Source organism: Barbus barbus, assembly GCF_936440315.1.
Source record: "Barbus barbus genome assembly, chromosome: 2".
Classification (NCBI taxonomy): Eukaryota; Metazoa; Chordata; class Actinopteri; order Cypriniformes; family Cyprinidae; genus Barbus; species Barbus barbus.
The window spans coordinates 43,414,982-43,441,010 of record NC_136730.1 but is presented as its reverse complement, the minus strand read 5'-3'; the positions used below and the strand labels follow the sequence as shown (position 1 = coordinate 43,441,010).

The following is a 26,029-nucleotide window of genomic DNA, read 5'->3' as shown; positions in this document are numbered from 1 at the left end:
TGATTTACAGGATTTGCTGTTTAATACAGATTCTGTAAATCTGGGATTATCCGCTTTAGAGACGGAGCTGGTCGATGCCCTACATCTCACAGAACATGATGCTGGACCAGAGGCCACCACTTCATCAGATCCAGACGAATCTACACCAGCTCTTGAAACCGAAAACCATGAAAATGTGTGTGAAAAGAAAGACGATTAAAAATGCTTGAAGACAGTTTAACTGTATTTATATGTTTTAGAACTAGGTATAGGACATGAACCATGTTAGTTATGGGTTTTATTTGATGAGTGTGTCATTTCAAAAGCTTGTTCACAAGTGGTTTAGAAAAGTTAGATGGGAGGTAAAATTATATTTCAAGGCCTTTGTGTTGAAAGAGGCGGATTAGGGACAAGCAATAATAAAAAAAAAATCATCTCTAGATTAAAGTCATTGTAATGCGGGATTTTTTCAAAGCTTTGGCGCTCACTCGCAAAACTTTTGCATTTACTCTACCATAGACAACTCTTAACACGGCTAGATGAAGACAGTGATATATAAAGCCCAAATTTGGTATACAGTTTATTAAAAATATAAACTATGCACAGGCAAGCAGATGAACCCAGAATATGAATGCAACTGTTATGTAGAAAACACCATTTTTTCCTCCCATCTCATTTTTAAATGGCACCATGTCACAATACATGTTTCTGGTTTAATTGTGTACAATTAGTCATTGCATGTAACTTTCGGAGTCATAAATGTAATTGAATACACCCACTTTTCACCATCCACCCATCTACAGCCCTTTTGCGGGAAATCTTGGCAATATTTTTTAGTTTTAGCTCGCAGTATAGTTTTACTGACACTCATTCACTTAGCAGATGAACTATCTAAAGTAGCTTGCAAAAAACAATACAAGCACAATCTATTAATCTAATACTAGTGCTACAGTACCATAACATTTCATTGAGTACTATAATTTAATACAGGAAAATGTTTTGAATATGTATGCATGTTTATATGTTTGATTAAATAAAATGTAGAACCAAACAATTGAGCAATAAGTATATTATTAAATGATAATCACCAATACAGCAAGACTTCAGTTATTGTTACTCCATGTTTTTCACCTTATAATGCTCTCAGATTTTCTCTCCTAAAACAGTGCTGGTAGCATGCATATGCTCTTGGTCATGAAAACAACTTGTTCAGAATACTTCAGCTGAAAATCTCATTTGCAACCCTGGTTAATATAAGAGAAACAGAAAGTCAAGCTACTGAAAAACTCGAGTCATTGACTCATCTAATGGTCACAAACACAAAAACAAGACTATGAAATACAATTATTTATAACAGGACATATTTATTTGTTTTTCTAGAAATTCTGCACAAAGATATGGTAGCAGTAACGACATGACCGTGAACATGACATTTAAAATGATATAACGTCTTTCTATAAATTGTTAGATCAAATACAAAGATTCAGGCAGTTACAGTTGACCTAAATAAGAATAACATCTAGGAGCAGTGAGTGTTGATATGAGTTTCAGTCAAATGATTGTTCTATAGACTAAATATCCAATATGTTCTTCACACAAAATAAAACCAATTTTCATAGTATTTAAGCATTTTAAAAAATATATGTAGATAAAATATCTTCTTGGAAATAAATGATTCATCTTCCAAAACTGGGTGGAAATGGTGTGTAGTAATGTCTGAGTTTGGGCAAAGGCCAACAACACTCATGAAGAAGTTTTCATTCAGTCACTGGGTGAGATGATTTCTATTTTAAGCCTGGTGAAAAGTGTTGAAGGTTTTAGTGATGTGTGGAAAATTCCGAACAGTGGATTGACCCTTGATCTGTTGTAGGGTCAAGGGTTGCTACACTTTACTGAAATCTTTGTGCATCTCTGTGCAGTTTTCCTGAAATGTGCAAAAAGTGTTTTCTGGCTTTTTTTTTTTTTTTGCCAATAAACGGACTGCAGTCCACATTTGGGTCCAAGATTGGTTCCACCCAGACTGAGAATAATTTTGTAACACTCATAGCGTCATCATTATATTAACCACATATAAACTAGGCTGTTCTTACTGCTCTGTGCAGAATTAACTTCTGAGAGACAACTCACGATCCAGGTGGAAGCGATCTTGTTCACTAAATGGTGACCTTTGTGATAAAAAGAAGTCGTTTTACAGTAGCACCCTACCAGATGAACTTGCTAAATCATGTTTGTTCTTCCAATTAACAATTAATACAAAGTTTCTCAATTCTGTGTTCTCTTTCTTTTTGTCTGCTTTTACAATTGCCAGCGCTTTACTCAAAGCCTGTATATATAATGCATTATATATAAAGCATTCTTAATGCATTATGTCACTTTATAATGCATTACATGATCTCATGGATAATTGCAACCAAAGTTATAGTTAATACTTCATTTTTACACCATTAGAAAATATAATGCATTAAAGCATGATGATCAACCAATTTCAGGAATCTGAAAATATTTTTGTGCATAATATTTATGCAAAATACAATGCATTTTAATTTTGTATGCAATTATGAAAAAATATATAATGCTTTATAATGCATTATACATAACTACTTTAAGAATCTCATTATCAGAATTTATTATTCTCAGAAAAAAGGTACAAAATCTGTCAGTGAAATAGTACACTTTTATAAAATACTTATATGTACCAATTAGGTACCAATATGTGCTCTTTAGGTACTAATATGCACCTTTACAAGTGAATAGGTACAGAATTGAAGGTATAAGTCCAGTGAAAGCTTTTTTCAGAGTGTAACCTTAAATGGATAGTTCACCAAAATTGAAAGTTCTGTCATTATTTACTCACACTCAAATTGTTCCAAACCTGTATGAGTCTCTTTCTTCTGCTGAACACAAAACAAGATATTTTGAAGAATGTTGGAAACCAAACAGTTGACGATAGCCATTGACTTCCATAGTATTTTTTTTCCATTCTATTGAAGTCAACGGCTACTGTCATCTGTTTTGTTTATGTTCAGCAGAAGAAAGAAACTCATACAGGTTTGGAACAACTTGAGGCTGAGTAAATGATGACAGAATTGTAATTTTTGTGTGAACTGTCACCTTAGTGTTTGCCATTGGCTGTGGGCTATCGCTTGCCTACTGTTGGGTAAAGCAGAACTCCGCTGAATGAGGACAGGATTTCACTGGATGTTGAGATGGCCAGTCTCCCTGACGTGAGCACCAGTCCCGTCCTCTGGCCCTGCTTCAGATGAAGAGCAAGACTTACAGAGACGGTGCCTCCACAGACGCAGTCCTGAGTGTCTCGGCCACCCGTTGCAGCAGTGGAAAGCTTCTGGATGTTGCGATTGGCTACTGAGAGAAAGGCCTCGACTCGTTCTCCCGCTTGAGCGGTTAATACAGCACTCAGCAGGTACCGTCCGTCCAGGGGAACAGTGAACACACCTAGTAAATAAAGATTCTGATTACAACAATGGTAGAATGCTATTGTTATTGTGCATGATTGTTTTCTACAGAAAATTCACTGGCCAAAGTGGAAAAGGTGTATGGCATTCTGTTCTAAATGCATGTTAAATGCAATTTAATTAAACCATTATAGTTTCAATTTATATTAAATGCAGCTAGCTCAATTATTAGGAGCCGCTTAAGGACTTAAGTACATCTTTATATGTAATTTCATAAATATATTGGCTATGAAATATGGTTAAAATACTGCTGAATGTTCTGAAAAGCATTTATGGTCAAATAAAATAAACTTTAAAGTCATTTCTATTTAAGACATTTGTAATGATGAGGTTGCAATCTAGTACATTCAAAATATATTATTAAATAACACATTACAGTTAAAATCCTATTTAGGTACTTTACATGTGCTTTAGTATGTTGGTCAACACATCAAAAATACATTTACTTCTGTAAAGCATTAAAAATGATTAAAACCTAATTATTTAATTTGTACTTTGAAGTAAAACTTTTGATTTGACATTACAAAATGCATTTTTAAAAGTGTACTTAAGTATATTAAGAAACAAATTCCTGCGTGCTTTACTGTGTTAGTCAACAAAAAATAAGTGTGCTTCTTTACAGCATGACTAAAGATTACTAAAACATAACGATTTAAAATGTACTTTAAAGTAGAACTTTTAATAGTTCTACTTTACAGTTCCACTTTAACATACATAACAGTTATAAAAGTGTTTCTTTTAAGATTTGAAGTTCACTACAAGTGCACATTCAATACAATAAAGTGCATTTCTTTTTCACGAAGGTAGCTTTTGTAAAAACAATACATAAATGATAATTTATGATTTTGCCTTGTCATAAATGAATGTACCTGTTTGTGGATTGTAGTGTCTTCCATCATTTAACAGAACATTGTTAAATCGGATGATGCCGATTTCTCCGGGGAATGGCACAAGTGTCAGACCAGCCGAAAACGACACATAGGTCATCATTCGCCCTTCTCCTGCATAAATGCACACACTTACTTTACTGTCACTTATTGACAACACAGCTCTATAAAATATTCGGGAGGTTTAGTGGTACCTGTGGCCATTTGTACTGTCCTCAGTGGAATCTGTGCTGTAGATGCAGGAAAGAGACAGTTGTGAATACATTGTATAAAAATGGTAATATTCAATACATATTTGTTATGTTCTGCCAGTGTTGGGGAAGCAACTTTAAATTATGCACAACTTTTAGTCTGGCAAGCTACAGTTTTAAAGTACTTAATCTACAGCGAAGCTACTGAAATTCAAATAATAGCAATGAGCTTCACTACTAGTGAGCTATACTGCAAGTTAACAAAAAATGTAGCAAGAAAAAGCTTTCTTTGTTCATTTCTGAACACTACTGTTATCAGTATGTATATACCAACATAACTCAACACTTTGAGTGATAAGAGGACTGTCACTTGTATCTTACTGCTGATACAGCTTTGACTTTCATGGAGCCCGTATCAGTCCTCCCTTTTCTTACATCTCCCTCCTTAGACAGTCTAGCGGAGTGCTTTAATCTCTCCTGTCCAGGGCTTTTAACTCTGTTGCCCCCTTAAAAATCAAGTCTATGGTCTCTGGGAACCCTAAAAACCCATGCAGAAATAGTGTTGACACTGTAAAATTTAAAAGAACCTAAGTGAAATGCTATTTAAAGTTAGGGATCATCTGTCTATCCTACTTCTTTTAGATCTCAGTGCTACTTTTATGAAATATTTGATCCTATCTACTTGACTGACTGCAGAACTGGGTCGAATTATCAGGTCCAGTCTTGGACTGGTTTAGACCCTACTTAAGCAACAGGGAATACTACGTTGCACAGGATCCTCACACCTTCAGACATCATGTGATATCTTGTGGTGTCCCTCAAGGCTCAATCCTGGGTCCTCTATTATTTAACTTATACATTCTGCCTTTATCAAATGTAATTCATGAATATAATATTTAATTTCATCAGTATGCAGATGAAACACATCTCTATAGAAGCAATTATCCTGTCTCCACACGAAGCGTCTAATGCATCACCATGCACAACAATGAAGGATGTCCTGATCTACAAAGTTACTCCAGCTTTGAGCAGACAGCGGATTGGTCCAGTGAAGGCAGTGTGAAAATGAATGATGATGTGATTCGAAAGTAAATCATTCTCTAAGTATGCCATAGTAATATCATTGCATAATTTCATTTCTATGACAGGCGAGTTATCTGCTGCAAAACCAATAAGTATCTTGAAAGGGAATGGGAACACAGTTACACAGAGTAACAAGAAAACACTGTAACCTGTACATCTATACAGTGAATGTGCGATTGCTATGCGTGTGTGTGAGAAAGGTAAAAGAACTGAATGAACGAGTGTTATATATGTGTATGTAAAAGGTAAAAGCAAATTTTTGTGAGCATTTTGTGTTTATGTGCAAGCATATTGTGAGTGTGTGCATCTATTTTGTTTGTATCTATGAATGTTTCCTTGTCTACCCGTGTTCTTCAGAATTGATGTCAAGATACTCTTAAATGTCTTCTAAAAATAAGTTTACTAAATTTATTACAGCAAGGTCAGGTAGATCATCCAGCTTTTATTGCTGATTGCAGACCATATTTAACAGACAAAAAGTGGTGGGCCATTGGGAAAATGTTAATTAAATAGGTTTCTGAGATTTGAAACTTCTTTACAAACTTCATCAGTTACTTTGGAAAAATATTTTATTGATTTCATCACTTAATTTAAACTAAGGACATTTTACTTTTTTTTTACATTCACTTAAGTAAATTCTGGTTAGACATAACTGATCACTATGAAATTTGGCAAATACTTAGAGGGTGTCCTCATTAGGCAGTGAACCAAATTTTATAAGAATCCAACATAAGATTGCATTGTGATAAACTAATTTATTTTTTGTATCCATTTCTGTAAGGAAATCATTTTGCATTTGCTTTTAAAAACCTACTTTCAAACTCCTATGTTGTATGTCTGATTTGAACAAAATTTAGTTTGTATCCTGTATCAGCTACATCAAGAAGCTTGAACCCTGATAATTGTGGCTATTTAGTTTATTTAGTAATACAATGAAGTGTTGAATACCAGAAACGGAGTCAGGACTGAGAGCGGTAGCTGGAATCCCTGGATAACCTGTCAAGAACAATTCAACAAATTATTTGAGGTAACCCGCAATTTTCTTTTTTTAGAAGAAAATACATAGACACACACATATCTGAATACACTTACCTGGTGCTCCTGCATAGCCTGTAATGGACGGCATACTCCCATTGATGCCCTGAGGGGTGTGAGAGGAGACTTTGGTTACTCGAGGCGCTGCTTCCCCAGACGCCAGTGATGGGAGTGGTTGAACCTTTACAGCCGCTCTACCTTCAGGAACACCTGGAGAGAGGCAGAAGAGCGATGGCTGAGACTAAGAGAAGAAGACATAAATACTGCCTGACAGTTAACAGGTGTGACTTTGCTATATACAAAAGGTTCAATCCATCCGGTCCAAAATAAATCTCAGCATTAGGCAGAGCTGGAGAAACTTTAGAATTCGTATTCAATTCCATTTTTATTCAGAGTCATGATCCAATTCCAAAAATAAGTCTTGATGCATCTCAATTTTTAGCAACAGTGTAGGTGAACAAATGAACTTGGCAACATAAAGTGGCTCTTTGCTAAATTTTGTGTAAAGATTTTGCATATAAGTTATATTGCATATATTTTCAGTTTTGGCTGTGCATAAAGTGAGATACAATGTTTTCTACAATTGTGCAAAAACATTTAAGCTGCATTAAAAATAATGATTTATTTGAAATTGAAATGGACATTTTGTAGATTTATTAAATATACAGAATTGTATGAACAACAACAAAAAAAGAATAATTGGAAAAAAGGGTGTAACCCATTTTGATCTATATATTAACAAGTTCTAAAACTTGAAACTATAAGATGTACACCAAATTTGGTCAAATTCTGGACTTCTAAAACCTTCTTATGAACACCTGAGAAAGGCAGATGGGAGGACAGGATAACAATTAACAGACATGGCACTGCCACAAATAACAAACTGCCACCTGGTTCAAGAGAATCCGTCCTGATATCTCACTGTTTCAAAATACCACCATATCTCAAAAGTAACATAGTGGTAAATGAACATAAAAGCAACATAGTGGTGAAAAGTTCTATGTGATCTTACTAATAGTGTTTATGGTTTGTATGGAGGCGAGGATAAAGGGTAGTCATTTTCCAAGTCTGTATATAACCAGAGACAGACAGACCTCTGATGCTGTCACATTTAATTGGTGTTTCAAAATATGTTATTGAAATGTAATCCTGACAAATAGTTCCAGAGATTTATCTCTTTCCCAAGTCAAGTTAAAGTATATAGGAGCTGTATGCCTTGTATGCCTGTTACTTACTCTGAAAACAGCTGCTCAGAAATATTATCAAGATGGCTGTCAAGTAACTGATCTGCCCTAAAGATACTTAGGTTTAACTGCCTCTGAGCCCAGGTGTTTGTAAGAACGCTGGTGTATTTCTCACTAAATAATTAATGCTCAATGTACAGCAATTAGTACACATGCGCTTCAGCTACTGCTTGTGTATATTATGCACACAGATGTTCTCCAGAAAAGCCCTAAAGGACACAATGGAAAAATGTTTGATATTTTTTTGGATATTTTTTTTTTTAGTGTTAATAATCAATGTGCTGGAAAATTGCAATATATGAAAAAAGTATCTTTTGGCTGAGAATGAATTAATAGTGTTAACTTTTGGCCACTAGGTCATAAGAAACAGAATAAAAAATCATCCCTGTAAAAATAAAATAAAAAAAATCATCCGAGCGCTAACTGGTTATCAGTGTACAAGAATTGCTATTATAATCATAAAACATTTATTAAGTTGCTCCCCTGATTCTCAGAATTACAAATTCAACTGACATGGTACACTGCAACTGAAATGGTATTCCTGCAGGTAATTTATGATATTTTACAAATGATGTAAATTTTTTCAGTAAAAAGGAAAGCTGTAAATTTAACCATAAATTTAAGTTAAATCTGAAAAGCGTTAAATTTCGCTATGGCATTTGTTATGGTAAAGTTCTGGCATCCAAAGCTGGCTTTTTTTTTTACTGTAAATTTCACAGGTTTTTTTAACAGTGTTCTCATGATACTCAAAATTTAGTTTGCTTCCCAACATTGAGAGAAGGAGAGATGGAGCTGCTTTATATGTCACACCCACTCGCTCACATGACCTCATCTAGCCTACTAAAACACACACATATGTTGGCACTCCTATTATTATGAGGACTTTCCATAGGCGTAATGCTTTTTATGCTGAGCTAAGGATGTTCTCTGTTCCCTAAACTGACCCTTAAACATAACCTTCACAGAAAACATTTTTTTGTTTTTGTTTTTTACATTACATTTTTTTTTTCAACTTTTTACATGATTTGGTATGTTTCTTTAGCTATTTAAATTACAGGAACAAATGTGTATATACAATTAATACAATGATGCACAAGCTCTTATTTATAGTGTGATGTGAATGTGAGGGTGTTGCTGTGAAACGCAGGCGGTGCCTCTACATCATTATATTTAGCCGATGATGCGATTATGTCTGCTTGTCATGCTCACATGTCACCCTGACTGGGTCAAACTAGTGGACCGGGTAATTACAAAGTATTCATCCACTTTCTCATCAACCCTTTCAGTCACGTCCAAATCAAAATCAACTTCATCTGTGAGTGAGCTGTGAAAGTTTTTAGCTCAGTTATCTCAGTTAAAACAACACCCTTTTTACCCTGTCAAAATCAGCTCTGTTTTCAGCAAGCCATTTTGTAGCATGTCGCTTTAAATGCAAATGAGTTCTGCTGACCCCGCCCCTTTCTTCTGTGGGGTGACGAGCTGTGCTCCGAGAGACTGTTTACTTTAGCCGCGAAACTTGCTAACTAGCACATTATTAGGAAAAGCGATTGCTAAGATTCATACAAAAACCCTTCTGTAGGTAAAGCTGGATCACGAATGATTTGCGCGAACATAGACGCATTTAGGTAGATCAGGTGGCGCATTCCCTTCAAAAACAAAGGTAATTCACTGTGTCTTCAGCGGCGCAGATGTCGGGAGTAAATGACGACTGCTATGTTCGTTATTACATACAAATACAAAACACCTCAAATCAACCGGCTGTTTCTATGCTAGCTGAAAAGCAGTGTACAATAAAATTTTAAGATTTTAAGATTTAATAATAAGATTTTTTAAAAACACATTTTGCTGTGCACCCCATAAACACAATCAAGCCTTCGAAAAAATCCATTAGACCACCCCTTTAAACCACAAAAAGACTATTTAAATATGAATCCTACATGTTTCTAAAAAATAATCTCATAGGGCCCTATTATTACATAAATTAAAAATAAATAAATAAAGACATTTTATGAATTCAATTAAGCAGGCAAGTTTTTTTTTATTGCTAATTAAAATTTAATTAAACAATTAAAATGGAATTCTGGAAAATTAAAATGGACAACACAGAATTTGGGAAATATGAAACAGAATTTTGGAGAAAAAGGTATTTCATAATGCCCTAAAAAATTATTTTTGATTGTATGTTTCATATTTTCAATTAATTAGACCTGCTTTTTGATGACTAAAATTTTATTCAATCATTAAAACAGAGTCCAGAAATATTAAAACAGTGTAAAAAAAAAAAAAAAAAAAACCCAGAAGAATTAAATGGAACAAACAAAATTTGGAAAAAAATCTAATAAAATGGAATGTGGGAAAAAAATCAAATGGATTTCATAGGCCCATAATTATTGTAGTTGTTAGTTCTTAGTTAGTTTAAGATACTTTGTATAACATACTGTAGTGTGCCATTTGCATTTAAAACTGTGTAAATAATAAATGCACTTTTACTGGACTACAGAAACCTACCTCCTTTGTTTCAGTGGCATTTTAGATTGAAAGGGGTCAAAGACAGGCATGCAGGAGGGCTCAACGCCCCTCTACATGTGTTGCATTTATCTTAAGAAAGGAATGCAATAAAAGAGGGCTTCTGTTTATTACAGAGAAAGGAACAGGAAGGAGGAACAAAGGGGACATTGAATCATGGGATAATTGCAGTGGTTATATCAATGTCTTTCTGATAAACTAATGGCCACTCTCCCAGAATGCAGTCCCACAATTAGACCTCCAGATAAAATATATAAAAATACATGTGTGAGCAGGGAGACATGCTTGGAGGAAAAGATCATCTCTGAGGTCAAATGTCAAATGTGACTGAGAAGGACGAGGGCATTACTATCACAAACTGCTCACTCACAGATAAAATTCATTCACACGCATCCAGGCTCTTATATGAGTCAACATCTGCTAAGGGGTAATAATGGAATATACATTAACCAATAATGATTTTTCACTATTATTTACAACAGGATCTGCAAATGCGTGGGTTTAAATAAAAGATTCCTGTTATAAGAGATAACCAAAACAAATTAGTGCATCAAAACCACTCTTTTTCCGGTCTCATGTTAGTCCCGTTAGTCAGTTAAAGCATTTATTTATATTGCTTACTGTTTATTTAAAAATGTACTAATGCACTAAATCCAAAGTTGTATATGTTCATATTTAACGATCCTGAGCTGACATAAAACTAACAATGTTTTTATTAACTAAAGTTAACAAATTTTAATAAATACTGTGACCATCATTGCTAGTTAATGCATTAACATTAAATAATGGGACCTTTCTGTAAAGCGTTACCGTTTTCTTATATTCAGACTCATGATGCACTGGCTTTCTTGGTAGCACTTTATTTTAACAGTCCTGTTCTGCATGTACATACTACTGGATATACTTAACGTAATTACAATAACTAGGTAATTACTATCCTGAACCTACCCCTAAACCAATCTTAACCATGCAGTTGCCTTATATTACCCAGTACTTACACTGTAATTACAAGTACATGTAATGTAAAATAAAAGTGCAACCACATGCAAACAAATTTCATAATCTTCAAGAGTCCTTGAGTGTGTCCTTTGGATTTACTGCAAACAAAGCTAGGATTGCAAGTAATTTTTTGGCTTCGTCCTTATGCCATTTTACTTCTATTTTGTCTCTAAAGTGTGTTGCAAGAGTATCAAATGCATTATTCTGAATGCTGCTAGGTGAAACGCCAAGCTGACTAGTGTGTCCAGAACATCTTGTAAACTACGAACACAGAATCACCAAATGAGAAGCAGATGCCCACATGCATACACACACACACACACAAGCAATATAATCCCATAAAAGTCCAAACGTTGCACAACTCTGAAACTGTCCAGTTGTAACATGTGTGTATAATTAATACGTAAAGGGGAAACACTACTTCCCCTGGGAGATACCTGCTTACAACACAAACATTCTTGTGTTTGTAAAGGAAATCCCTCTAAAAACACAACCTCATGCACACCGTAGCCTACATTTGCATTGTGGAGCTCATACATCAGAAGCTTCCAAAAACCCAAAAGAGGATCAGCAAAATCCATCGTTTTGACTAGCAGCACTGACAAAAACAGACCAGTTGCTTACACTCTTAAAAACAGATTATTCATTGGCATCTATGAAGATCCTTTAACATCCATGAAACTTTTCTATTGCGCAAAAGGGCAATAGAATAATAGTGGCAAAGGGTCTTTAGAAATGTAATATGTTCTTCAAACTAAGAAAAATGGCTCTTTTAAGAATTGTTCACTAGAAGGTTCTTTTTTGAACCAGAAATGGATCTTCTTTGACTTCGCTGTGGTAACCCATTATTTGGAACCTTTATTTTTAGATTTTCAAATTTTTCCCTCTTTATTGGATAGTAGGGAAAGGAAATTACTAGGGAGAATATTGGGAATTTCACATACGCAGCCTTTTTATGGAAAATTACAGTTTGGAGATCATGCATGAACAGGACATTTTGAAAAATACCTATAAATCAGTTCTGCAAAATTTCAGAGATGAGAAGTTGTAATCTAACTGGTAAACAAATACACAAAATTACCAGTATAAGCACATGAAAGGTCAGGATGCACTAGTGTCTAAAGTCTGCTTTGGGCCAGTCATAAAGATCTGATGGATGTGATGTGAGTATTAAACTGGACAGAGAAATAAACTAAAGAGATTCTTCTCATCCAGGCAGATAAATAAAATGGTGCAATGCATTTAAAGGTAATTTTCTGCGACTGACATCACAGATTTTACTAATATTTTGTTGCTGATTTGTGAATGCCATTGCTTGCATGAACAGTAGATATGGTATAATTGCATATGGTATAATTGTCGATCCAGAGTTTTTACAGTAATACTATATCTTAATGAATCAAAGCAGGTTATGGCTGTAGCATGCCAAGAGAAAATATGCAAACTGCATTAAAGCTTTGAAAGACTAAAAGAATATTTATAATCAAGCTGCAGTTAAAATGTTACCAGAAAAAAATATTTTTTAAAAACTATTATTTGCTGCAACTTACCACTTCCATAAATGCATCACCAAAGAAAACCAACTTCGTACACTGACACATTTTCATGCATCATAAAAAGGTGAGTACTAATAATAGGAATCAGTAACATGGTACATAAAAATAGTCCTCTCCTTATTTGCAATGTTTATAAAAATTCACATCAATTTCTGATAATTCTATAACATGGATGGTTTCTGGACTTTTCTTAGTCGGGGCTCCAACAATGTGCAATAATGTGATTTTTGTGGCTGTTTATAAGAACTTTCTTAACCTTCTTGTTTTCAACTGAAGCCTTTTTTCAATACATTATTGAAATCTAGTTGTTCCCTTCAGCCCTGTGGGTTTAGGGACAACTTGCATATGAAGGAAAAGGACAATCTCAAGTCTCTACTGAAGTCTTTGTGTCATTTTAAATGAACACCCCATCATTTTTCCAAGAAATAGGTTTCTGAAAATCCAGGCCTCTCTAATAGGACTGTCCTTACAAATACTGTATTATTTATTTGGATAAACTAGTCTGCAAAACACCATTTCTGTTGTCCACAGAGGAGTATTGCTTACCTGTAGGTGCATCAGTGATCCCATCCTGTCCATCTTTTGAGAGGTGTGGATTTGCTTTAAACATGTTAATGTCTCTTGTATGTGCAAGTACTGTACTGTTCAGCTGACGGACGCAAGTCCACAAGCCATTGACGTGTTTGTTCAATCCATCTTTAATCCGTTTCAGACTGTCGGACATTGGCTCAAACCGACCACAAACGCCTTCAATGTTAGCCATGCGTCCATCAAGCCCATCAAGAAAGCCATTCATTGTCCTCACTTGCTCTTGGCTTCGCCCAGAATCCATCTCTAGATTTTCCATCCGTTGCAGGAGGGTTTCAAAACTCATGGTCTGATTGAGATCTCCCTTAAGAGAGCCATCTTTGTCCTGCAGGAGCTGTGTATGTTTCTCTAAGACTTCCAGGCGCTGATCAAGACCTACGAGGAGCTGAGAAGTGCTGTTGTCACATTGAACACCATTGATCTTCTCTTCAAAAGCTATTCTTTGGTCTTCCTCTTCCTTAAGTCTTTCCCTTCTCAGTTTCTCCTCAAGATAGAGGCAATGCACCTCTGCGCTCCTTTCCGCAAGACTAACCCTTGCCTCCAGAACATGCCCTTGAGCATTTATCTGTGCAATGGTGGCATTGTGCTCCCTAATGGCGTCTTGGAGTATCTGTTGGGTGTCCTTGAGCTTCTGGACCTCAGCATTGTCCAACTCTTGGGTTTTTCCAGTGGGAAGCTGGACACGCAAGTCTTGGATCTCTTTGCGGAGTTCAGTCTCTTTGGAGTCGAGGAGCTCAGCCAAGCTCAAGTAAGAGGTTTCTTGTTCCTCACACTGTTCTTGCACAGACAGCACTTTGTAGTCGCATGAATTCTTCATGTCTGCTATTTTGATGTCCATTCCTTCAAGAAGCTCCTCACGAAGGGCTGAAAGCTTTTCATCGATGTATGCCTGACATGGACACTCATTGGTTGCAGCTGTTGAGGAAGGCTGAAGCGGTCCAGTGTTGCTTGCTTCTGTTAGTCGATGCATCTGTCCATCAATGTTTTGGATCCTCATCTGCAGATCTTGGATGTTATTAGTGTTGGTACTGATGGTGTTGGAGAGCTGGGTAATGTGGTTCTGGAGTTCATCAGTGTCTGGTGGTGAACGGAGGTCATATGGGAGCGTAATGCTCTCGATTCCACCCGCTTTGACATCCTGTGGCTGTTGCAAATTCCCCAGCATGTTCAGAACGAATTTGGTAACATCTTCCTGTAAATCTAGCCGTAGGTTCGCATTGGCAGAAGTCATGGCTTGCAGCTGGAGTACTGTCTGAGAAAGACGCTCCACTTCTTCTTCTAATGCCTGAACTCGTTGACTCTCCTGTTGACGATCTCCGTAATCTCCCAGTTGACGGCTATGATGTCCTTTCTGCCCAGGTTGAGACCATGGATGTGTCTCGGAGAACACTTCTGGTCCTAGAACAACCAAAATCACGTGTACTTTTTTCACAGTAACTCAAAAAAAACAAACAATAACAGTCTGCATCAATTTTCTTTAAAGTGCCCCATTATGGATTTTTGAAAATGATCTTTCATGCAATGTGTAACAGCTACAAGTGAATGAAAACAACAAGTTTTAAATCTGAAAGTGCACCGTGTACAAAGTTATTGTCTCTCAAAAGAAAGAGTTGACTATGAATCATTGAAACTAGTCGTTTTTAAAAGAATCTCAAGCTGATGAACCTTTCATTACCCATAATAGGGGCACTTTAATTTTATGACAACTTCTAATGAAACGACGTTCAACCTTTGAACTACATTGAGTTAAAGAAACAACTTGTACCATAAACAAATTTTTAAACAGATTACTCAAAAAATGTCAACATAATTGAGTTGTGGCCCTATTTCAGCTAGCATAGCACATGTTCATTTATTATTTAGAGTTATTTAGAATTTCATTTCAGATTGTAATACTCTAGATCAAATATTGCTTATTTCACTTTTCCAAATATAAAGTAATTTAAAAACTTTTACCCAAGATGCTCTGTTGTTGACTGTTGGTTGAAGGAACATCTCGACGTGGTTCCTCAACAACATTGGGTTTCTGAGGGGTATTTTTCAGCTCGGTACAATCATGGCCTTGATATCCTGGACAGCACCTCCATTCGAGGTCAGTCACTTGTTTGTAGCCTATTTTGTACATGGGCCTCATGTGAGTATGATACCTAGAAAGACAGTTATGGATTAGGAGCAGATTTCTGACCATAGTTTTAAATGGGACACAATTCACTTTAAACCACAAACTTAAAGTTTGCATTTGACAGATGATACAATACACTGTTTTGGCCTCGGATTCCTAGCCACTTTACTATAACTAACATCAAAAATTAACGGTCACAAATTTGTCCCACTGCAAGGGTTTTGGGGAATATTAGCCAAAAAAGCATACACAGATACGATGCATTTAATGAGACACTAGTTGTCCTAAACTCATGCCACTGATTGACATATAAGAGTGTCCGGGTTAATAAAATAAGGAAAAAAAATAAATATATCAAGGGTCTTTAACTACTATGTACAAACATTTTAGTAAATACTTTGATAAAATGCTGTTCACAAACATGTTTTGATGTTATACATTCTATTTTTGCAATGCAACATTAAAGTAGTATGTAGCGATTCATTTTCTGGTACATAAAAGACACCTAATAAAGGAAATGTATTTTTTTTATTTATATTATTTAATTAAAAGGGTTAATTATTTAACCAATAAAATACACACTTAAGCTTTAACTACCACATTATAGCGAAAGACCACTAAACAGCACATAGATGTTTGCTGCATGTTTCAGAAGAAGCAAAGTGACACCAAGTCCTGCGAAATTTGAAAAATGTCACTAATCTTCTTCACCTAAACACTCTGTCCACAAAAGGAAGCATTCCTGTTTTCATGAGCCATGCAAACATAAACAACAAAGTGCATAATTTATTAGGATTTACTCCAGCAGTGACACACATCTGGAGTGCAGCTTTAAAAGCAGGCGATGTGCACGAACATGTGACTTACTAATTGCAGCATTTCTGAAAAGTTCTCACAGATTCTGGACAATTTACACAGGCTAAAACAGACTGTTCAGTGTGGCCCCTGGCCCCTTGGAGGTCGTAAATAATTTGGAGACTGATAAAGCAATGACCTGCCAGTCAATGGGTCCAATTTAACTGCACTGCTTATCCTTCTAGGAGCAATTCCACTTCAATCCAGTTCTGATCTCATCTAATCTGATCTCTGGTCACTTCCACCAATAAAAATGTCCATGCAACCCCCGCCCACTGCATGCGCTCTCCAGAGACACTTACATCAGCCGCTGTGTGCAGTCGGGCTGATGCGGCAGACAGGGCAGGAGCTGCGGCTCCATGACGTTTTCGTTCGCTGCCAGCACAGCACACGTCACATTCTTATGCACCACAAAAGCACACCAGTTTCTGCAAAAGAGTGAAGAACACCGAAAACAAATTTATACTCTACATTCAAGAAAATCATTCTCAAAACAAAAAATAAAAAAAAGTTTGGTAACACTTTAGTACAGGGACCAATTCTCACTATTAACTAGTTGCTTATTAGCATGCTTATTATTAACATATTGGCTGTTTATTAGTGCTTATAAAGCACATATTCTGCATGACCATATGTGACCCTGGAGCACAAAACCAGTCTGAAGTCGCTGGGGTATATTTGTAGCAATAGCCAAAAATACATTGTATGGGTCAAAATGATCCATTTTACTTTTATGCCAAAAATCATTAGGATATTAAGTAAAGATCATGTTCCATGAAGATATTTTGTCAATGTCCTACTGTATATATATCAAAACTTCATTTTTGATTAGTAATATGCATTGCTAAGAACTTAATTTGAACAACTTTAAAGGTGATTTTCTCAATATTTAGATTTTTTTGCTCCCTCAGATTCCAGATTTTCAAATAGTTGCATCTCAGCCAAATATTGTCCTATCATAACAAATCATACATCAATGGAAAACTCATTTATTCAGCTTTCAGATGATGTATAAAACTCAATTTTGAAAAATTGACCCTTATGACTGGTTTTGTGGTGCAGGGTCCCTAATCTAAATTTAACAACTACCTTACTATCTATTAATAAGCATTAAATTAAGAGTTTATTAAGGCAAAAGTTGTAGTTAATAGTTTGTTAATAGCGAGAATTGGACCTTAAAATAACGCAAGACCAAAAGTTCTATTTGGCTAACATTCTCTGAAAGTTACAAACAAACGTTTATAGAATGTTTGTATAAAGTTTTCTGGTCTTTTATAATGTTCTCAATGTTAAAAACCTTATTTAAGCTGTTTGTGGAATGATTTTGTAACATTTTAGCTGGACTTTTATCTAATTTTGAAAATGTTACGTTTTTAAATGTAACTACTTGTTTCGGAACGTTCAGAGAACATTCAAAAGTAACATTCCCAAAATCCTTTAATTAATTTAAATGAAAAATGAATTATTATTGCTGTATCATTATTGTTTTATTCTACTCTCTTTTTGAATATTGGTATGTTTTGTACAATGAGGAAAGCTCTAGTCACTCTGAGCCACTGATTAACCAGCTGTCTTTGATTGATTACTAATTGTTTGAACGATTGATGTGTATCCTGAAAAAGATATATTTCTTGGAGGTGTATGTGTTAAATAAATAAATCACGGCAAAGGTTGCATCTGTTTTGGTGTTTGGGATGGCTGAAGACTCCACATGTTCCTGAGGTCTCCACGAATCAATAGTGATTCAGTGAGAAAATGTCCAAGTCTTCTCCTTCAGTAATAACCCAAATAATAGGCCAACGAAAACGGTGAAGCTCGGAGGGATACTGTCTGGGAAAACTGCATTTAAAAACTATTTCTTCAGAAATATCCATAGTAAATACTTTTTTAGTATGAAAGATAACATACTAGTTAAAAACTATTTACCCAAATCATAACTCGATGATTACATATTGATTACGCATAAGGTGTGTATATAACCTCGTTAACAGGTTAAAATAGTTATGTTTCCTGCATTAGATTTGTTGTGCATTAATTATTAAAGTGCATGTGTTGCTACAGTGCAATTATACCTTAGTATTATTTAACAAGCACTTACTAGTCTATAGGGTTTAGGGTCATGCATGTAATTATGTATAATTCACTGTTATTAACTTTAGCTCTCAGAAATGCATGATAAATAGCTGTAATTGATTAGCTAACAGTACTAGAAGTCGTTAATCAGTTTCTTGTTAGTTAACAGAAGTTAGGCTACTAGAATGATTACTGTGTTGAGCTTTATTGAGAGGGATGTTAACACATAACGAGGAGTCTGAATTTTGACACCAATGTGTCAGTTTCTTTAAAATATCTGGACAAAAATAATAATAAAAAAAAAGCCAAGAGATGTGCTCTGTCCAGTTCGAATCGCAACATTATTAATAATAGGCCTATATATTACTAATGTCTTATTCTAGATCCCTTAATCCATCCTATACCTAACTACCTTAATATTAATAAGCAGTAATTAGGAGTCTATAGAGGCAAACCATAGCTAATAGTTTAAGTGAGAGTTGGTCCCCAAACTAAACTCTCAAAATCACATTTTTTTTTTTTCAATGCTAACTCCATAATAGGAAGGATACTCACTTGTTTCGTTGTCTCGAAGCAGAGCTGGAGTAAGGACTGCCCTGGAACAGACTAAACCTGGACGGAGTGCCATCAGTCAAAGGAACAGTAATGATTATTATAATGAATATAAGCTCTGCGTAACCTGCGAGGACGCGCTTCATCTCAGATCAACCTGCAGCTTACCCGAGCATTTATAACAAGCTCAAACTGAGTGTTTCTCTTGACAAGGTGAGGATGGCAGTGAGATGGGACAGTGGCAAGAGTCTGCAAGAGCTCCCGCCCCAATGAGAGATTCCTACTGGACGCTGCATGCGCGCGGGATCAGGTTCCCAGCTCCATTAGTGCTCTCCACTGATTACCGCTCTGCTTAGTTTAGACCTGCTTGTAGTGGTGCCATTTCTTTACAAAGGATGCCTTGAGTCTTTTAAGAATCTCTAGTCAAAAAATAAATAAATAAAATCCTAAGAGCCCCTAAAGTGTCCAAGTGACCAAGTGAAGTGGAATCACTTCAAATCATGAAAGTTCAAAATCTTACTGTAAAGAAAATGCACTGTACCATTTTTTTATTTTATATAAAATAAATATTTTGCAAAACATTTTAAATACCGAATTGCTATACAATTAAAGCCTTATGTCTAAATAAGTGATGTTCCAAATTTCAAGTTGATATAAAAAAACTTGAAGTTATGGTGAAATTTTATTTAGAGCGTTATTCCACAAACAGGTGCCATCCAAACACCATTCATTTTTATTTATTTGCAATTTTTAGTCACAAATGTGTAAATTTCTCTGTCAATATTACTTCTATCACAAAATAACCACCGAATATGAGACTCAGACATTTCTGACAATATGCATTTTGTCAAGATTATAAAAAGTTTTGATTCTAAAAGAGCTTAATACACACTTGACTAAGGAAGAGGAGACCACAGAAAGATTTTAAAGTACCAACACAATGTCTGATTTCAAAACAGGGATACATATTGGTGTTCTAAGCATTTAAATGAAATATAATTTATGATGATTATTGTTTACTCAAATATGTGATAGAGAAAAAAAAGAGTGCCAAGTGGCCCACAGGTGAACCGGTGACACTTAAAGGGGTTAAAGAACCAATCCTTGTACCGCTTTAGTTTAGGGATTCATTCTCATGATTAGTTGCTCATTACCATGCAAATTAGCAGCATACTGGCCATTAATTATTACTTATAAAGCACATATTAATGCCTTATTCTGTATGAAAATATTCTAATCCCTTACCCCATACCTAAACTCAACAACTACTTTAGTACTAATAAAGCAGGAGTCTATTGAGGCAAAATCATAGTTAATAGTTTGTTAATAGAGGAGTTGGTCCCCAAACTTAAGTGCGACCCCAATGGTCCAAATGGTAATTTTCTTGAAGCACTTCAATTACAAAATAAAATCTTGACATTACAACAAAAATAGATTTTCTTGACTAAAAATAACCTTTAGAAATGCAAGCATCTTATTAGAGCAATATTTTTAAATCCCATTATAAATCATGAGCGATTCAATCTTAAGATTCGGGAGACTTCATGAAACATTTAAGTAATTTTAAAAGATCATCTGATGCAACACAGGACATTTAAGTCATCAAGTAATGGAAACCTATGCATAAATATACAGGCTAACATTTGGTGTCGACCATACGTTTTAAGGATTTGTAATGCATACACCCTTAAAAGCTTTACCAACACATAGGAAGCTGTTATTATACAGCATACTATGTACTACAAAAATATATGAGCTTGTGTGTAAAGCAAGTTACAAGACTTCAGCGAACCAAAACATTTATTTTACAATTTTTCCATATAGCACATATGCCAAAACTGTGTGAATAACATTTTCTAAAATACAAAAAAAATTAAATTATTAAAAAAAAGGTAAGCAAAGAAGAGAAAATGACATCAGTTTGTTATGATAATGAATAGCTGTCATGCTGAAAAATAAGTTGGATACCCTCATAAATTATTTCCCATATTACATCACTATAATAATCCACTTAAAGGAGTGAATGAAAATAATTAGTGAATTGAGTGGAAAAAAACAGTCCAATGTGACTTTATGATAAACAATGGGATGATGTATTTTTGTAAACCAAAACCCAGAACCGAGTTAGCATTTTGAAGTCAGTGTTTTTTCAAACGGGTTTTTGGTTAAATGCCTGAAATATGGTCTGCGGTGAACACAAGCTCAAGATCTTCTCATGTTTTATTTTTACAACATAAAATACACCCGTAATACCACCTTGTGATTTTAAAAGCTTTTACTTGTGTTGAAAAAGGCCTTTGCTAACAAGGACTACAGAAGTTGTTGGGGACGTCATTGCATCAAACTGATAAACTCATCTGCTTCATGTCTCATTGGGTTCATAATCTCGTGTGCAAACTATTCTAACTCAAACTTTCAGGAAAAATGCTTTTAAATCAGCATTTTACTTCTGGTTATTATATGTATGCTTCAGAATTCATGATGAACAAAACTTTTGTTGGTCACAGAGCTTATTTTCTGAAGCCAGTGCAAAAATTATTGTCGAGGGAACCTGTGTGGTAAAAACTTACAGTTTGGCTACAAAAATACAAAATTATGTCACCACAGTGTTTTAAAGGCATATGGTTTAATGGAGTATCTGTTGAAATGCTATTGTAAGCTGTATGCATCCGCTACAATGCATCGTGCAAAAACCAAAGCATGCAACTGAACTTTATAGAAACGATGAGAAAACAATCCCACTTGAACAGAGCTCCGGCGAGAGCGAGACTGCTGGAAGATTTGTTGAATTAAAAAAAGACAAGACCTGATGTAAGTGTAAAAATGTTTTTTCCTTCAAGAAATATACAAAATATATTATGGACACAGTCCAATTATTTAACTTCTTTTTGCTTTCTGCTTAAATCAGACAACAAGTTATAATCTGTAAAGAGTAAAAAAAAAAAAAAAAAAGATTTGCAATGAACAAAATATGAATCTTTGACACTGAATAAACTAATAAAAAAGCACTGCATCAGCGTTCAGCTCGGGCAATTTCATGAATCTGCAGAAACAAAACAACAAGAAACTATTAACTTCAGTGAAAAAGCACCAAGTCAGAAAAAAACTACTGAGAACTGTTGATGTACCCAGTTTGCGTGTTTTGCGCCGGGATCTTTTCGAAGGGACTGAGGGCTCGGGCGTTTCTGGCTCAAGGCTCCTTTTCGTTCTTACAGCGTACAGTCGAGTAGGAGTGTTGGCTGCAAACACACACACACACACACACACACACACACACACACACACACACACACACACATTCATTTCAATCCTTGTCAGTATTCACCAATCACAGAAAGGACCAAGTGAACAAACAGTTAAGAAACTTGACTATCACTCCTACTAGGGATTGTAATATTCCCTGATTCGCATCGGTGCATCGGAATAAAGGTTAATAATAAGATGCATTGATTTAAAGTGTGCATCAGACACAAGTTGGCATTTGTATCGCGATGCATCGTTTCTAACATATTTGCATCCATAAAAAACTATTTATTTATATGTAATTATAAGTAGATGCGCTATACTTGTACATATTTAGAAAGTGACCAATATTTCATTACTATATTTTCAGAAATATTGATATATCATTTATTTTCCTATTCAACTGTTTTGTCTCCCAAAATGCGTAATAATCATGCTTTTCCCGGTGTCCTCTACAGTGGACATGTATGAAATGACATCCTGTTTCATAACAGAAAGTCATATTTTGATTTGAAACCCCGTAACATTTTCCTGAGATGTTGATTTATGACAAACAATTAATCAGATTTAAATGATAAAGACCAAGGAGAGGTCATGGTGAAACATCCAAACATTTGGTATCTCTGAAAAGCCCTGACATCCAGCTGTGACGTGAGAGGTCTTTCACTCAAATATAATGTCCTCTAGCGAGGCAAAAACTCCATAGTTGGGTCTCAGAGGATATGTATGTCTAATGTATCGTATCGCTGGCTATGCATCGGCCTTAGTTATGGAGACACATATGCCTAATTCCTACACCCATCTGAAAGAATATGTATTGCATCACAGCTGACAGAGTTAACTTGCAATGTCAAAACCTTGTATGTTGCCCAGGAAGCTAGATCTAAACACAGGTTTAACATTAAATTTGTCTAGCAAGATTCGTTTCAAACTGTTGCATCACCATGACAGTAGTTCAGCTAAAACAGAAATTAAGAAATTCAAAATCTTTAAGAATGTGCAATTTTATGGGGTATAAAGTCTTACTTTATACCCCATAATGACCAAGCAAACAGATCTGTGATAACTTTTTGTTTTGCATTCAGAAAGTAAGCAGCTCTGCAATGCCAAAAACACATACCAAGGGTTTCATCAAGTACCCTTAACTCTTGCTCTTGCTGCTGGAGGTCTTGCTGTTTCTGTTTCATCTCAGGACTCTGCAGGTACTGCAAATGACCGCTTAACTCAGACTGGACCGCAGAGGCCTTCTGCATTGCAACACAACACTGCTGCAGTAACTCTGTACACAATCACACAATCAAACATAAGACACAGATTACACACAGTTTCCATCCATGAGACACATGTTCCTAGTAAACTCACATGAGTGTTTTTTTTAAAGCAAGACTCAAGTGAATAGGGAGAAAAATAAAAAAATAATTCAACAAATCGAGATCAATCACGGTACAATAAGACTTTTTATATTATGTAAGTTTTCTGAAATGTTTAAGTATGCAAATGATGCATGATCTAATTAAACATGCACTAGTTATCTAATTAAACATTTTGCATAATTTTCCAAAACAACTGGATAAAGCATACTATGCTTATAGTTATGCTTTAGTCCCCCAAAAAATATGAAGCAGCACAAGTTTCAACACTCATAATAAATCAGCATATGATAATGATTTCTGAAGGATCATGTGACGCTGAAGACTGGAGTAATGATGCTGAAAATCCAGCTTTGATCACAGAAATAAATTATATTTTAAAGTATATTAAAATAGAAAACTGTTATTTTAATTTGCAATAATATTTCACAAAATATATTTTTTTCTCTATTTTTGATCAAATAGTTACAGCCTTGATGAGCAGAAGAAACTTCTTTAAAAAAACATAAAAAATCTTACTGATCCCAAACTTTTGAGCGGCAGTTTATATATAGAAATAAAACTACTTAAATATTGCTGAAGTGGAGAAAAAAAACTAATTTTGAGAAAACTAAAGATATGTATTATAATTGAAATACATAAAGTTTAATAAACTAAACACTTAAATGTGTATTTTGGATGCTTTCTTTCCACTAGTCTGAAATAAGACATGTTAAGGAAGCAAAATATCCCGAAAACTGAGCAGTTCATGAAAAAACAATGTTTTTTTCCTGTAGTGTCATACCTTAAGTACCATAAGAGTACTCCAACATAAGCCGAAGCATTAAAATAACTTAACTAATTAGCTTAACTGTAACCTTTACAAGGAGAGAGATCAAACACCAAGTATCTCAGATCACTGATCGAGAACAGATCTTCCAGTGCACCAAGAGAGGGAGTATGTTTGTTACCTATCTGATGGCGTGTGTTATTGTACTCTTTGGGTAATGGTGCTCCAAACACTTGTCCTCGAAGCTTCTCAATGGATGGAGCCTTGTTCTGCAGTCCTCCGAATTTCCCGTTGCTGCGTATCCGCTCTCCCTGACGCGTTAAGAGCGTGGGACACTGCATCTTATTCTGAACCACCTACCAAATATATACAGGTTTATATACACGTTTGATGTAAATACTTGAAAATTCTTCATCACAAACACATACACTCAGTGTCTTACCCCCCGACGATAATGATTAGCAGAATCCAAATCATCAATTAGTATGGTGTCTCCAAGAAGACTTGCAAAAACTGAAAAAGAGTCAGAACACGTCAGTCTCCCTTGTAGCTTGAAGGTCTGCCCTGATCATACTCATAAAATAATGCACTGCCAACATCTGCAGGCTGCAAAATGTTTCATGCAAAGATGATTGTTCAATCCAAAACACACACACACCATTAGCTCATTTGAGTACTGCCAATGTAGCCTCTGCCAGGATACTTAGCCGTGATGAAAGCTTGCAAATAATACAATTCCATTACATCATTGTATTACATAATTTTTTGATGTGTTGAATAGTTGACCCATACTAACTGAGAAAGAGTTATTATGAATTATGGACTTCTAGCCGAATGCAATGGTTTGAAGATTAAAACATCTTCATGATAAATTTGTTTATTAAAAACACACAGCTTGTGTCTTCTCAAGATGTTAACTGATGGACTGGTGTGGTGTGGATTACTTGTGATGTTTTTAATCAGCTCTCATTCTGACGGCACCCATTCACTGCAGAGCATCCATTGCTGAGACAGTGATGCAATACTACATTTCTCCAAATCTGATGAAGAAACAAACTCATCTACATCTTGGATGGCCTGAAGGTGAATAAGTTTTCAGCAAATTGAAATTTTTGGGTGAAATATTCCTTTAGCTGGCAGTATTCTGGTAATATTTAAATAAGAAAGTGCAAAGCTCAATGCATATACAGAAAAATGAATGCAACACATACTCTCCCAAAATGTAACCGCTTATTCCACAATGCATGTGAAGCTACTGAATGGGAATAAATCTATTAATAATAATTTGTCAATCATGGGTTATTTTCTGGAAAATTTTGTTTTGCATCTATTAAATGTGATAAGAATTCATTATGCTATTTTTCAGCAGTATAAGCAGGATCCAAGACTAATTTTCAGCGAGCGCTAAATGAGATCTGTTTACTAAATAATGAACTGTTTTGGAGATGCAGCAGGATATGACAGCTGTAAACACCAAATTATTT

At 35.3% G+C, this 26,029-nt stretch overlaps 3 protein-coding genes across 3 annotated transcripts in view; 1 reads left to right on the top strand and 2 right to left on the bottom strand.

Annotated features, from left to right (window-relative positions):
* Positions 1 to 2,246, top strand: part of LOC306881996 (myomesin-1-like) — a 43,884-nt gene extending 41,638 nt beyond the window's left edge. The window contains exon 41 of the mRNA XM_079436410.1: positions 30 to 2,246. Within this exon, the coding sequence (XP_079292536.1) occupies positions 30 to 199 (170 nt within the window). The 3' untranslated portion in view covers positions 200 to 2,246. The remainder of the gene's footprint in view (positions 1 to 29) is intronic.
* On the bottom strand, positions 1,320 to 19,406 carry emilin2b (elastin microfibril interfacer 2b). The gene is made up of 9 exons (XM_079436326.1): positions 19,167 to 19,406; positions 16,841 to 16,966; positions 15,518 to 15,708; positions 13,520 to 14,959; positions 6,706 to 6,858; positions 6,562 to 6,609; positions 4,534 to 4,569; positions 4,322 to 4,453; positions 1,320 to 3,432 (listed from the first exon to the last, which is right to left on the bottom strand). Exons 1-9 carry the CDS (start codon positions 19,307 to 19,309, stop codon positions 3,116 to 3,118), a joined length of 2,586 nt encoding a protein of 861 aa, XP_079292452.1. The 5' UTR covers positions 19,310 to 19,406; the 3' UTR covers positions 1,320 to 3,115.
* Positions 19,407 to 20,947: 1,541 nt separating this feature from the next.
* The window catches only part of smchd1 (structural maintenance of chromosomes flexible hinge domain containing 1), a 47,598-nt gene continuing 42,516 nt past the window's right edge, over positions 20,948 to 26,029 (bottom strand). Inside the window, exons 45-49 of the mRNA XM_079433943.1 lie at positions 24,988 to 25,058; positions 24,727 to 24,901; positions 23,527 to 23,685; positions 22,292 to 22,402; positions 20,948 to 22,206 (exon numbers count right to left, since the gene is read on the bottom strand). Of these exons, the coding sequence (XP_079290069.1) occupies positions 22,199 to 22,206; positions 22,292 to 22,402; positions 23,527 to 23,685; positions 24,727 to 24,901; positions 24,988 to 25,058 (524 nt within the window). The 3' untranslated portion in view covers positions 20,948 to 22,198. The remainder of the gene's footprint in view (positions 22,207 to 22,291; positions 22,403 to 23,526; positions 23,686 to 24,726; positions 24,902 to 24,987; positions 25,059 to 26,029) is intronic.